The sequence below is a fragment of the Scleropages formosus genome, chromosome 8 (genome assembly GCF_900964775.1).
Source record: "Scleropages formosus chromosome 8, fSclFor1.1, whole genome shotgun sequence".
NCBI classification, from domain to species: domain Eukaryota; kingdom Metazoa; phylum Chordata; class Actinopteri; order Osteoglossiformes; family Osteoglossidae; genus Scleropages; species Scleropages formosus.
Window position 1 is genome coordinate 8,452,763 of NC_041813.1, and position 15,721 is coordinate 8,468,483.

General features: G+C 39.7%; 1 protein-coding gene across 2 annotated transcripts in view; it reads left to right on the forward strand.

The window, feature by feature from the left end:
• hspa12a (heat shock protein 12A) overlaps window positions 1-15,721 on the forward strand; it is a 79,012-nt gene that overhangs the window by 570 nt on the left and 62,721 nt on the right. The window contains exons 1-2 of one of the 2 annotated variants that reach the window (XM_018724983.2): window positions 6,788-6,903; window positions 11,414-11,516. In XM_018724983.2, coding sequence (XP_018580499.1) covers window positions 11,513-11,516 — 4 coding nt within the window. In that variant the 5' untranslated portion in view covers window positions 6,788-6,903; window positions 11,414-11,512. Of the gene's footprint in view, window positions 1-6,787; window positions 6,904-11,413; window positions 11,517-15,721 lie in introns of those variants that run through there. The other variant, XM_018724982.2, reaches the window with a different exon arrangement.

Sequence of the window (15,721 nt, forward strand, 5' to 3'; positions counted from 1 at the left end):
AGTGATGTTTAAAAAAAAAAAAAAAAAAACCCCCGGCACACGCAACCGTGCCTTTCGCGATGCCCTCGTCGTGGAAATGTTTTTTGAGGAGGTTCGGTAAATAAATGTTCGTGATCCCATCAGATCTCATGCATTTTGGATTACCGATCGCAGGGTAACCGCTAATCCTTCCACACTATAACGTCCACAAGAAATCTCTTTTCACGTGAGCTTCTTTAAAGCGGGAACGCGTGCTGCGCATTCCTTCCTTCTCCCCCCACCCCCCCTCACAAATGTTAATCCGCAGTTTAGGACTGTAATCACTTTGGGGTGCCCACTGGAGTCGTGACCTATTTGAGGTGGTGTTCAGTAACGGTGGACAATCCTCTCCGGTACACGAGTGTAACGCGGTCCCCCGCTGATGTCACAAACACCATTGCGGCAACGCAGACGGGACCGCTGCATCTGCGCATTTCGCGGGGGTTCGCGCAGCGGCGCATCCGCTGCGAAACTCTTTTCCTCCCTTCTTCACCCTCTTTCACTCTGCCGCTCAAAAGCCTGCGTACGCGCGTTAGGTGTGAAGGCATGTTGTGTAGACTAATTGGAAAGAGGGGAGTTTATTTCTGTGTCGGCGTCTTTACGCAGTGCGCTGCCGTGTCTAATAATAACGCGCGGCTTTGCCGGGCGAGCGAGCGCGCGCGCGCGGGCGCAGCCGCGCTCCAATCTGCCCCGCCGGGGTCGAACAGGGGGCAGAGGTGAGATTAAGAGCAGGAGAGCCGTTCTCCTTCTCCGTATTAGCACCGGCCGTGTAGCCCGCTTACTTCTGATGGCTTTGAGAAGTTAATCGCTGTCAGGAAAAGTAGTGTTAAGGAATCTTTACTTCTGCAACTGTTTTATGCCGTCAATCAATGGCGATGCCTTCGCGCACGTGCCTGCCGTTACAATCTAACCCGAATGCGTTCGAAGGCGTCATCACATTTATTTAGCAGCAAACAGAAGGGAGAAATTAAAACATTTTGAAGTCGCACGCTGAGAAAATTCGATTAAGGAGCGAAGTGGAATTCCGTGCTCATTTTTCGTGAGCAATTTCGTGCACAGACACAGGATGAAAAGGAAAAAATAGAAAAGCAGAACCATTATGGCTGCATTAAGTCCGTCATATGAGCATCGAAATGCATTTAATTATTAGTAATATATATTTATCAGTTTCATATGCTGGAATAATTAATTATCATCCGGGTTACGTGAAATATTTAATTTGACTAAACGTTTTTAGGTCTTCCCGTGACATTACCAGTTTACATCAATGCCACTGTTTTACATTATGAATTAGGATATTGTCACGGTAACTTCTTTTCCTTGCATTAAATCGCCCATCTTGAATTTACGAGACGAGAGTCGTTTCCCAAAATCCCGATGGTCACCGACTTTCTGTGGAACGATCATCAATGTAATGAATGCCCAACAACGCAATGCACAGCAGAAGCATTTGCACATTTGACAGTATGCATATTATTACATGCATTTCAATATCTGTGCTTGAATATTTTTTAATTATCGAAGAAACCGATGACGTTCTCCAAGCTGCCTATAACCTTACGAGGTTCGTAAGCCTTAGAGGCTCGTAAGCCTACAAAAAAAAAAGGAAAAAAAAAAATTCTGCCTACTTTAAAAATTATTCTACCATCGGTCCACCCCTCCTTTTATCCAAATTAATACGATGGCCTAAACTAAGCAGCACAGAGAGTTCACCGCTGGATGAACGCGGGCCATGAGGCTCGTGCGCGAGCTCGAGCCTGTAAACCAGGGTTCACTCAAAGGGCAGTTTGCTCCAGGACACGAAGTCACCGAGAGGGCACGAGCGTCGGCTACGTCACCGCAGCGAGCGCGCTCATTGGCCCTCCTCCAAGCGTTCGCTGCTGTTCAGATGCTAGTGGCAAATCATATCTGACACAACGAGATGTGTCGCCTAAAAATGCAAGCCCGGGCGACCGTGTAACATTGGCAAAGAAATGCATTTATGATTTATCAAAAGCCTCCAAAAATGTACTTGTGTACACTCACCCTTTTTTTTTTTTTCCCCCTTTTTCCTGAACTTGATAATATCACATCGGGAAGTCCTGTACTTTTCTTCTTGGAAACGGTGCCATCACGGGCAAGAGCTTCTGACAGGACAATGATACACATCTGCAGTGAACAGCATCTCTTTAATTACCAGTGTCGTCTTCACCGAGATCAGGCATGCACGAGCCACCTGACCTACATTTCATCACATCTATTTATGGAATTAATTTCGCTTCAAAATCCCCACGATGCGATTGCATATTTTACTCGACAAACAGATATTAGGGCGATAAAGTATTTATATACGCAACACCGCAAGGTCTTCTCAGAGTTCAAACTCTTTCATGAGATTATATGTGAAGACTGCCACCATCTGGGCACATTTGGAAACTGACGAGGCTCTTCGCAGCGCTCAATTTTAAGGCTTCGTCTGCAGACTTCGCTTTGCGAAAAGAAAAAAAAAAAGACATCAGCTTCGAAATCCTTAAATTAATTATTTAGCAGTCAAGCTGATGAAAATGCATACGTGTAAATAGTCAAGACCGAATTAAAACAGAACTCGTTTAAAATGTCCTTACAAAGTTACTCGCACAATGCAGCTAGGCGTATTCGACAAAAAAAAAAAAAAATTGATATATACGTACTCAATCATTGCACATGACAGAGAGAAATAAATGCACTTACATATTAGAAAGAGTACTTCTTTGGCAGCTTCCTTATAAATAAAAAAAAAATCAAAAAAAAAAATCTGTAAGTGCTTTTCAATTGCAGTGACATTTTCAAGCGGGGCTGCTGGCCAGTCATTGCTCTGCAGCTCTACAGGTAATTATAATATGATCTACAAAGCACATGCAGTGACCAAAGCAGCGATCAAGTCAAAGCTTCTAGAAAAGAGAAGAGAAAAAAAAAAAAAAAAGACTCATCTCATTAAGTGGATATGCAGAGCAGTGCATAGCTCCACTATAATGCAGTTAGTGTAAAAACAATAGTCCTCTTTGGCCAGTTGCGGTTAATAGGCCTCACCTCCCTCATCTCCCTCATTGTCACTGCGGCTGCACTACCCAGACCAGCTGGAAGGAGAAGTAATACCAAACAACCACACCGGGCCGAGACATGTGACTGGCAAAGGTCAGAGCAGCCGCCTCCCATTAAGTTTCAGAGCTGTACATGCTTTTCTCCTCCTGACAACTTACAACTATTGGGCCTGGGCACAGGGGAATTTTTTTTTGTTTTTTTTTTTTTGTGTGGGGGGGGTGGCTCCATTGCTCCTGTTTCCCCCAGGGTTCTTCACCAGCTTTCCCTCATAAAAGTGCAATATGCCTATAACACGGCATGCTCGCTTTCAGTGGTTTGTTTCAAAGAAATATTAATTTTCTCCTGCAAGTAGTGCTCGTGGAAGATTATTATAATATAAAGTCCCCATGATGAGTGCCAACAATAAACGGCGCGTTCGTTGTGGACGGAGCGCGCGGCGACAAAAGTAAACGCGCGCTCGTATTCCACCGGTTTGCGCATTCGTTACGGTTGTTTCTGTTGTACGTCTTAACCATGGTTACGGGTCGCTCCAAAGGGGATCATAACAAATACGGCAAGATAATGGGGTTTCTGTGTGTCCGTCAGGCCTTTCTTAAGACGCGCCAGGGTCGTTCATTTGCATTCACACGTCTTAATTGTTTAACTAATGATGTTAAACAGCTTGCCAAGGGGGTCTCGGTGGGTCACATGGAGGAGCGCCATTTCTACCTAATTAGCGCGTCTTTTCCAAGCCCCTGAGCCGCCAGATGCAGAGCCCAGCGAGCCGGAGGTTGTCACCTTTAATTGGCAGCGAACGGGAACGCCGGGCCGGTCATGTTTTCAAACTTGGCCAGGTGTTTGCTGAATGGGTCATTGCGGGTCCCCGGCATTTTTGATAATACTTGGCGTCTTTGTAAATTAATATCTTTACCGGTACGGAAGGGTGGTTAACTTCTTGGTATTTATCAACGCCACCGACAACTGGAAAAACGGACCCAAATAGGTCATTAGGTTTTTAAGGGTATTATTAATTGTGTGTGTGTGTGTGGCTCTCGGCGCGCGCGGTCACACGTACGCACGCACAATAAAGTGATCCGATTCACACTGTTAAAAACTTAATGACATATTTGGTTCAGTTGTTCTTTATAGCAGCAGTAAGTCTTTAATTATTACTGACGTGTTCATTCTCAGACAATAAAAAAAAAAACCAAAGTGATGATGCGCGTCGAGGGCTAACAAGTCATCTTTTTTCCCTCGTTTTGTTACTGAATTCCAAATTCCAGCTCGCAGTAGTTTTTACATTTCTATACAATGTACGTGCGAAGAAGGGAGGGAAGTATTTTAATTCGTAGGTATTTTTGAATACGATTTTAAGGCTGGTCGCAATTGATATGTTGCACTGTTCGCAGAAATGTTCACGTAACATCAAAAATTGTGTTCTTAGTAGCCAGAGTTTCTTTAGGGAATGTTTTAAAATTGTATTCTATGTGTGTGTCCTTTATGTATACACACACGGGTCTTCATAAACAATAACAAAACCAACGTGAAAACTAAAAAAAGAGGAGCATAACAACAGAAGAGAAATTGCTGCTGTCCGATGATCATTTTCAGTACTACTTATACTTTTTTTCTCGAAGCTTTTATTTTTTTTTTCTTACGTTTTCGACTGGCTCACCTTTGCCTTAGAGCTAAGTGTCACTAACACTTTTAAAAGCCTTTCAGTGTATGAGCGCGTGTACACAAGTCCTTGGTGCAGCACGTCAGTATTAATAATTCACGCGCGTAATAACTCTCCATATGAATTGTCCGATTGTCTCCAGATGGTGGCGCGGTAGTAGAGACGCGCCCAGTTGAGTTCGAGGTAAATATGAACAAGGCGCAGGTAACGCTCAGGTTCCCTTACTTCAACTTCCAGGATCGCTCGACCTGCCTGTGAACTCTTTCAGTGGATTAAGAAAGTGACTTAAACCAAATCTTTTGGACTCATTAAGATGCGTCTTACGAGTGTTCTTTACACAAAACCTCTAATCTCGCTGTTTGTAATTGTGGATTGTTACAGGGCAAGCAAATACAAAACTGCAACAACAAGGACGTGAGTGTTAAATCAGAAACTCCCCGCTTTCTCCAAAGCCCACATGGGGTCTTCTCTGGAATAATTTATTCCAGTAAACAGTTCTTTTGCATCAACACAACAAGAATAGCATTTCTATAAATTCGTAAAATTGTTGTATTTTGCATTTTGGAATTTTGTCTAATTAGTCTTTACTTACTTCTTAATTACGTTTACGTCACAGTGTTGCGCAATTGACCCGTTATTTCCTTCTGAAGCAGAAAAACAGAAATATGCCGCTGTGTACATTTGCCACATGTCAAAAAGTAAACGTAAAATGTTGTTCGTAATAATTCTTTCAAACTGTTTAGGTAAAAGTGCAGAAGGAACCGAAATCATAAAGGTCCAAAGTGGTTAATATCCGATGCAATTTATTGAATTATAACAATCATGTTGCAGATTTTATGTAACAAGCAAATATTTTTGTCAGTGCATGGTGTCTTCGAATGCAAATCTTTTAAAACAGACGACAAATAGGGCAACATGTTAGTGCAAGATTTTAAATTTTAACAAGAATGATTTGTGAGTGTTGCAGTACATTCCTCACATATTTACAGAGATAAAGCGCTTCATATCAGAATGTGATAACTGACAATGAACACATTTAGTATAAATTACGCATTATTTATTACAAACTATTTGAAAGACATAAATATTCTAATATTACCCAATATCTATTTTGCAGTTAACATTCTTCCTTTGATGCAGAAATTAAACAATTTTATTTAAATGTATTAATATTCCTTGTAATGTCGCATTTCATTATAATAAGTGAGATTAAATACACCATGGATATAAATATGCCTTAAAGTCACAAAGATTGCTAAAAATTAAATGCGCAAATGTGTCTATATGTGTTTTCCTTACAGCCCAATACAGCCTAACCCCGAATACATTAGGATATGATGCTGCGTATTAATCAGTAAATGTTGGAAGGATGCATTATTTATTTATTTATAATAGCAAATAGTAATGTTTATGTTCCGTTTTGCTTATTACGTTAGCTCTGTATTTTGTTTCGTTAAGACAAACTATAAATTACATACCCACAAAAATAAACAGATTGCTAGTTTAAACTGTCCCAATAACTTTTTTGCTTTGTTAACGCGTGCTGTAACTAAATCGTTGTGTTATTTAGTACAACTACAAGTGACGACTGTGGATAGTTAGTGTTCCGTGGGCAACTTTAAAAAATATACTTGTTGATACAGTCAACTAAACTTGAAACGGACTAGTTTGGATATAAACTTTAGCTCTCTGACGTGGGCGATCCTCATCATGTCCATAGGTTTGTATAATGGTGAAAATATAATTATTCCCTCGTTCCACAGCCGCGATTCTGATGCCTCTTCTTCGCAAGTCACGGTACAGATGAGGCCCTGAGTGCGGCGCTGCCCACAGGCGCTGTGAGGACACTCCGTGGACACTGCGTGTACTGTGTGAGGATGCTGCGTGGACACTCGTTGCACTTTGTGTGAACTGTGGACAGTGTGAAGCGTTCGACCCTCTCCTCCTGTAGTTCTCCGAGCCAAAGCGGCTGCTGTGGTCGGAAACCCGCCACACTGACTTGGCACTCACATACGAAATGCTGTTTATAACTTTTAACTTAAATGACGGAGAAACCAACGCCTAAATTCATATCAGAACATTAGAACTACCAACAGAAGCCAATAGAGTTCTTGGGACACGGCTGAAGTTGTCAACTCCCAAGAAGAAGAATTACTGGTTACGCAGAGGTAAGAGTCAGGGCGTAACAAGTGGGAGACGCGTTGGTGTAGTGTTTCTGGTCCGCAAATGGCCGCCAAGCTGTTACGGCCGGCCGAAAGGGAGGTGCACCCGGTGGCCATGGTCAAAACAAAAAGTGTGTGAGAAAGGGGACCTCGCGGTCAGTGTGAGTGTGTGTTTGAGTGGACAGTCGCGGGCGGACACACTCATGCTGCCTCATGAAGTAAGTGAGCAAGCTCGAGACAGTAAGCAAGCTCGAGGGCAGCAGTGAGCTCGAGACTGTAAGCAAGCTCGAGACAGCAAACTGCCCGCCTGTACCGCGAAACCGCCTGCCGCCACGGCCTCTGTCCTTCATTATTACGGCGGCGCTGCATTTTCGTCGCACTTTTCACCGTTCTCCCTCATGGCGGTTCTCAGAATCGCCACCCAACACGCTTTTCTGAAGCTATGAGGCTGTCCCGGCGCTAGTGCATCCAAGAGCTCCACACAAGTTGCGTTTCCCTCAGTCCGTACACACACGTTACTAAGTCCCACCATTTCGACTTTGTTCCACGCTAAGCGGCGAAACTAACTGCTGCTTGAAAGTGTGTGAACCCTACAGGTATGGTCATTACTGCTGTATAAAATATAAATGTTAAATCTTAAATATTTCTATACTTGATGATTCTACTTTGCCTCCTTGGTTTAACAAATGCAACTTGTTCAGTTGGGGTTCACGTGATTTTTGCACCTACCTACGCTACGACAACTTCAGGTTTTTTTTTTTTTTTTTTTTTAAACTACACACGATTTCCTGTAAAGCAACATATACATCTATTATTATCGGTTTCTCAGAAGAGAAAAACTGCTTTCTATTAAATAACCATTTCGTGGTAAAACTAAGGGACACAAGCAGTTCGCAGGCTTTAAGGAGCGCTATGTTTAGACATTGGTTGCGCTCGCGCCTCTCAGCGGCCGGACTGTGCGATGGGTTGTAGGTTCGACTCCTGCTAGATCCCCTCCCATTCCGAGGGCCTGTGGACGGGTGTGTGTGTGTATATATACTTCGTTTCTAAGTACTGTATTATATATTTTTTTTCACTTAACACAATTTCAAATAAGACCAATTTAAAGTTAATATGAGGGTGCAGTCTGGGTTGTTTTTAAATCACATCAGATCAATATATTATCAAGAATATATTAATCTGGTATATTGATCAGTAATTCAGATCAATATATGCTGGTAGAGTAATGGTTGCTGTTACTGCCTTTGGATCCACAGGTTGCAGGTTTGATCCCTACCTCTGGCTCTAGTACCTTTGAGCAAGGTACTTACCCTAATTTGCTCCAGTGAAATGACCCAACTGTATAAATGGGTTAATAATTGTATGCTTGTACTTATTGTAACCTTAACGGTTCCAGCTGCTTTGGAGTGAAGTGTCAGATAAATGTAAATATACTCGTTGAACACATTTTCAGTCACTCACTTTTCACTAACCACTTGTAAGGGTCATGGCAGTCTGGAGCCTATCCCAGAATTACTGGGTGCAAGGCTGGAGGAGAAGAGTCCAAACTGGACAAGACGCCAGTCCATCCCAGTGGTTGAAGACAGAGGAATTTAATTATCATTAAGGTTTACTTAGCTGATGTCCACAGTTACTTATGAGAAGTAACCGACTTTGGGATGTTTTGCATATTTATGCAGCAGGGTTATTCTTACAGAATCAATTTAGGTTAAGTATCTTGTTTGGGAGGACTAAAGCAGGACAGAACCATAAGGACCTGCTCAATGGCATACCTCTACGCATCAGAAGATTAAAATCATCTCTCTCAAATGTATAATTCCAGTGAAGTTTCAAGATTTTTAAGCAGTCATTTGAATATTGATTGAGTCAATCAAGTAATGCACAAATCTACTGATGCATGTTTGGAACTACAAAAATAATTTAAAACTCAAAAATGTCAAGATTTACACATGTGCTGTTGTGCAAAATACCTGTAAAGCATAATGCGTTAGTTTTGATTTTAAGTAAATAAGCAAATACATATGACCAACTATAGAACCACTTAGGCCGAGTTCTGAAGAACAGGGATGATCCACATTACTGGACATTAAGGCCTCAGCTCCTTCAGATTATCACAGTATTTTCCATCAATTTACAGAATAAATGCAATTTTTTTTCCTCCCAGCCAATCAATGCAACAAATAAGAAACATCTTTTATTGAAAAGTGTAATTTATTGTAGTCATTGCCATCAGCATGCAGCATGGCATTTTGCTTGTGTCAGTGCTTATATCAGATATTCAATCTAAATGAATATAATGAGACAGGGGGCCTTTAGTTTAGACAGTGCTGTCATTTGCTTAGGTTCAGGTGAAGGCAAATCAGCATTATTAGTTGTAACTGTGAATTATTATAATCACTACAGTGACAGCTATCATTATCCACTGTAATCCTGTGATGTGTTATGACAAATAGTAGTATCGGACCTTATCCATTACGGTGCTGCTAGGAAATAGTTTATATTTTGTATTTGTGGTTTATCTCTCATATTGTTTATCATTTAAATGGAATTTATCACCAGTTTAATTGGATCAGAATTTTTATGTGATCTGATGAATCAATGACCAAATAATTTCTTTAAATATGGTATAGCAGAAAGCCTTAAATAGTGAATTTTTTTTTTTTTTTAAATCAATTGTGCCAGTGAATTATCACCAAAATTATGAAGTAGTATTGTTAAAGCATTTTTGGAATAATAATATTTTCCTGTAATTGTTAGTTGTTAAACATTTTAACTATGAATTCATTTTTAAAATATGTAGTTGCAGTTGTAATAATCATTCTGAAAATAATGAGCTGGGATTTTAGCAGGATAAATCCCCCCCCCCGGACTCAACCTTAACAATCTTTTCGTAATAATATTATATTCAACTGCACTTATATTTACTAAGTGAAACAAATTATCTTCTATTGATATTAAAAAGCTCGTTAGACAGTTTGTGTTTTGTTGCTAGGCACTGACCTTTGTTTTAAAGTTTTTCCTACCTTGCAGAGGTGTAAAAAGAATTTTCAGTTGATTAGCTTCATCATTGTTCATCAATGTTCATCTTGCCTGCATAGTTTTGTAATGCATAGTTTTGTAATTCATATTTTTTGTGAATCACGTTATGTAGAACAAAATGGCACGAATGCCCCTAGAGAAACAAACACATTTGCGTCACTTTGAAGTCAACAGTGTCTGATTTTATCAAATCTGACTGGTCAATTTGAACGTGCACATATATAACTACTTATTTTTAATGAGGCTTTCAAGTGAAGTGTCTTGTTTCTAGGATACAACAGCAAGACCTCTCCTAAGACCTGAACAGGCAATCTTGATCACAGGGCAACTTCCTTAAATATTTTGCAACTTCTTGTCTTGCTCTAATATAACTACATCGCAGTCGTGTTGGTTTGCCGAATTTTTTTCTCATTTCAAAACTGTCAGAATCTCACAGGTGAAATTCACCTTAAGTATAGACTAATATCCATTAGGTATTGGTTCTTTGTCAGTTCATGGCCTGCAGCATACTTTTAAACAAAAACTAGTGTTGGTACTATGGCATTTTTGCATGCAATAGGGTAAAACTACCTTACTATTCTGCCACCTTGACCAGTGCTTTTCAGACTCATTGTGTTTAGTTTCCAGAAAGGAAGCAGAAAGACGTTTCAGTCTCTCCACGACCACCTGTCTGGGAAGCTGCCTGTCTGTTGGCAACCAGATGGCTTGTTTCTCAGAAGATGGGCTTTGGCGCTCTGATGACGTGGCACCCACAGCACACCAGGGGAAAAAAAAAACCGGGGAAGACTGCTTCATTAAGGCTTGATTTTATCACGTTAGTAAAGTTTGTTACTTCAAAGTTTCTGATGTGTCTTAGATGCTGCATGCAACAAGGTTAGGCTACCAACATGTTTGCTTTGGCCTTAAAATACCTAACTTTGTATGACCGTAGCAAACAATTATCATTCACTCACTTGCTCACCATTGATCAATTTTCCCACAGCACAGTCATGGTGGTCCGGAGCTTATCATGGAAGCAGGGGGCGCGAGGCTAGGCAATATGCACCTTGGGTGTTTCTCACAGGGAAACAATTATGTAATAAAACAGTTAACAAAGTTAGTGCACAGTACAATTAAATAGTGTAAATTTACCATAACTATAAATAGAAGAATATGGTATTAATGTAATATATGGAAATATTATTACAGTTTTACATTGCTGCTTAGTATTTCATGCAAGGATAATGAGTCCCATGGGAAAGCCGGTTCTTTTATGTTAGAAAGGCGTGGGTCAAGAGGACCTCTAGCGGTGATCTCAAAAAAAAAGTGTCTGTGAATTTGAAGACCTGACACTGGAGGACTGTGCTGGAGGAAGGAGGAAAATGGAAAGTGTACGAGTGTGTCTCATCGCTGAGGCCTTCTCTGTGTCACACTAATGGAGTAGCAATGTAACTTCTCACCCGTGCCCTCACTTCCAGCTGGACTTCTGCCTTTTCAGAGTCCATTTGAAAATGGATACCTGGTACTGCCCGTCATCCAGTGTATCCACTGCCATCAAGCCTGAAATCCTAGGCCGGGGCAACTCTGCAGCTCTGAAATGGGTAAGTCTTTGATATTTTTAAGGTTTTACAAGATCAGCTGAAACTATTGCAACTGCTGTAGTATACCGGCAGTGGATTTCCGCCGTGATTTTGACAAGGGTGTTGGTGCATCCTTGAAATGTACGTACATGCTTGTGCCGCTTAAAGGTATTATAAAATTCTCAATATGTACAGTATGGTAACGTTTTTGGAAAGTATGAAAATTCTAGCTACTTTTCATTTCTGTGTACCACCATTATTTTACTCAGAGGGCAGGAACGGTGTTCAACTAGGCTGAAATAAAAGCTAGTGTTACTTCTTGAATTCTTCAGCGTTCATGTAATGAGTACTGTTTTTCACTTTTCAAATCAAACTCAAATGCCTTTATTGTAAATATTTTTAATTGTTACTTGCCAGTGCAATTTAAAAGTTAAAATGAAACCAATATGCTGATGACCAACCTTAAAAGCAAAAGGGCAGGCTAGCAGTGAGTGAATGCAGTCGTATTTCCAGGGATCAGCAAGCTGGAGTGGCCTGCTCTCTCTACCTCTGGGTAATTAGCAGCACTTTTAGTGTTTGCCACCGGGACAATGTGCTGTGCTGTGTGGAATTTATAAAATATTTTTCTGTTCGGCTAATAAAAATTGATAATAGTAATGCTACAAGATTGCACTAAGAAACTAGCCTGGTAACATCATTAGCGGGGAAAATGAATCAAACTACTTAAAAAAGAGCCTGATTCATCCAGTCCTTTATTCCCTGTTTGAAAGGAGAGAACAGCTCTTGTCCTCACAACAAATATAGACGTTTTAAGGCTCTTAAGTGCCATCAGTGTGTTTATTCCAGGATATGCATCATTAATGGCTCTTTTTTCCTTCTTTTTATATAAAAAGATGATTACACTGGTGTTTGCAGCCACTTTTCCAAGCCTCAGACAATACTTTGGTGTGGAAACATGGTATTATTATTAGCTTAAAAAAGGGGGTACAGACATTCAACTGACAGTTCTTATAGCTTCATATTGGCATGGTTATTCCAAAGCTTTTTCCTCCAACATATAAATGCTTCTTTACTTTTTAAAAATAAAATCTCATCCACATAAACCCATGTGATCAAGGCATGAAGTAGTTCTCTGATTTCCTTGCTGGCTTTGGTGTCTGGATTTTAATTCTTGCTCTTTGTATGCATCATTACAACTAATTTGTGAAGTAATTTACTTCACTGAAGGAAACAAGTCATTAGTAGAAGATGACAACAGGCCTCGGTTCCACTGCTAGTACAGAGAGAGACAATGCTGATTATTTTTGCATTCATAAACAAATTACATCCATGTGAAGTGCTTCGCAGAGGAGATGTCAGAATATTACAAAATTAAGTCGGTGCCATTCTCCTTCCAGAAGCTTTTACAGATATAAAACAGCTATTTTGATCTAAGCATATCTTCTGAAAGTCGAAGAAACAACGGAAATACAACATAACCATAAAGCCATGCAGACTGCTGTGCCTTTTTGTGGTATTTCTATATTTTTCAGGGCTTTCCGCTGTTATTAAAATTCTTTTCATATATATATATATATGTATATATGTTTCATTCGTCCTATTCACCTGCATTTAAAGCTAACAGTACATAAAACAAAAGCTGAGATATGACATATGACCATATATGAAAGTGAACACTGCTTTCTGTTTGGAAATACAGTGATTTACATTGTACTTTATGCTTTGTATATTACCATGACTGAGCAATTTATTTAAGAAAACTGTGTGGTTTGTTGTCATAAAGTAATGAAGTCATTAAGTCATTTTGTATAAAGTATCATTTTAAATATGTTGCCCAGAAAGTGAAGGACAGATTACATTATTCTTTTCATTGCTTCGGAAATTGACTATTGTCCATTGTGATTCTGAAAAAATTATCTCAAGCGAGAAGAATGCGGTTATAGCTGCATACACCAAGTTCTTTTTTCTCAAGGTCTTTATATTTCAAACTTCTCTTATTTCATGGTGAATACATACATTTCTGTTGAATTTATAAAACTTCTGTAGATGGCACCACCTAGAAAATATGGTCTAGAGTTTTCCCATTAAATAGCTGTCTGATTGACTTTGAGTTCCATGGATAGCTCAAAAACCAGGACAAAGAACATTTCTGGTGGACTAGAATCATAAGACTTGGCTCCACTGGATGTGACAATTGTTGATGTATTTGGTCTTAAACTCCCAAGGACAGATGCTATAAGGTAATCTTAGTGGTACAGTGATTCAACAGGAAGAAATAGCTTGTTTTGAGAAAAGATTTGATTCTGTGCATTTCCTACCATTTATTGCTGTCAATGGTCACTTGTAGTGAAGGGATAAACTTCACTACTCTTGAAAAGATAATGATAACTTGAAATTGTAGTTTTACTGCATGTAATAGAAATGGATTTTTTTTTAAATCACTGAGACTTACTTTTACCTCACTTTTAATTTTTATATCACCTTGCTCTGAGCTCAGTTGTTAAAATGAAGCACATTCAGTTGATTAATTAATCGATCGATTGATTGTTTACTAACAGTCCGTGGCCTCAGTTCACACTGATGGAAAGCACACTGAAATGCCCTAGAAGTACTTTTTGAGTTCTGCAATTTTTGCTCAAGTGTATGTATTACTCTCTGTGCAGACTTCTGTGCTGTTCTCTGACAGTGGGAAGGGAGCATTGATTATGTACTACTGGCTGACCTATGTGCAGCATGCTGTTATTTATGACAAATAGAAATTCTGAAAGTCCAGTGCTGTGCAAAGTGCCATTTCTGTCCTGGTAAGAGAAATGTCATATCAGCAGATGAAATCATTTGTGGATAAATTTAATAGCTCTTTGTGGCGCAAACCCCAGTCTTCTTTGCATTAGCTTTTTAATGAGATGGTGTCTATATGAATAAATTACATTCTTGCAGTATCGCTGCACGCAGGCTTTGTTGGCAGTGAGCAGTACCTGCTGACTTGTAAGTATTGCTAATATTGATGACTTCATTTACTTCTGCATAAGTGTTCATCTTTCAACTAACATTTTCAATATTGTAATAGCTGAGGCTGCTAGAATTTTATAAAATTATAGGTTTTCCTGGTAAGACTTTCAAACAAATTAATTTAATTGGGCACTTGAACATTTAAAGTGACACTTGTTTTAAAATGTATCCTTTTATTAGCAGCCTCTTGACAGAGCAGTGCAGCATGGTATGAAAAAAAAAAAAAAACAACTTTTTTTTTTCCCTGTATTGTGTACAGCCTCACATGTACTACATCTCCCTAGAGCTACAGCATATTAAGTTAGCATAGTACATATTTCAAGCTTAATCAATCAATGAATTGAATTAGTAATATAGGCTACTAATAGACGAATACTAACATTTTGCATTTGAAGTGTGAGAAACGCATTATTACTAACGTGCTGATTCTCATTTTGGTGTACATCAGTTATGGCCACAACATTTAACACACTGATCTGCTCGACTGTTCAGTACAGAATGGCCTGTTGGGTTTGAACTAAGGAACGAATCCTGTCCTCGTCCTACTGGGCGTCGGGTTGGAAGTCATGCTGAAATGACCACTAGATGGCGCAAGAAACAACTCATTTACTGTCGCAGAATGAAATGCATGCTGTTTGTGGCTGCATCCTGATAATTAGACTTTTTCTGAGATAACATAGCCAGTGAAAATGTTTTAGTTAGCAATTTTATTCTTTGTACCTAGACAGCACTGATGTCCCCTTCTTACAGAAATAATTTGTCACTTTTAGCTCAATACACTAAATACAGTTACTACACCTGTTTCCTGTGCTGCAGGTGGCGTAGTGGTTACAGCCCTCACAACAACGCATCTGGATCAATGGCTATACAAACCTTTACTTTTTTAATTTACCTTAGGGGAAAGCCTCAGCTACTGAAAAAACAATGACAACATCCTGATGTGACAGTGATATAAAATGACAATTTTGTAGTCTGCTTTTTCTGGCCACCTCACTTGATTGAAATATTGAAATTGAAAATGTATTACAAGCAGAGGTGAGTAACAAGTTATATTTATTTTGTTACTGTGTTTAGTTCTAGAAAGTCTATAAAGTGTATAAAGGTATGTTAATTAATCTGTCCAATTTCAGTAACTGCTTGTACACCCCAGAAGAGACGCCAGTCCATTGCAGGGTAGCCATGCGCGCGCGCACACACACACACACACACACACACAC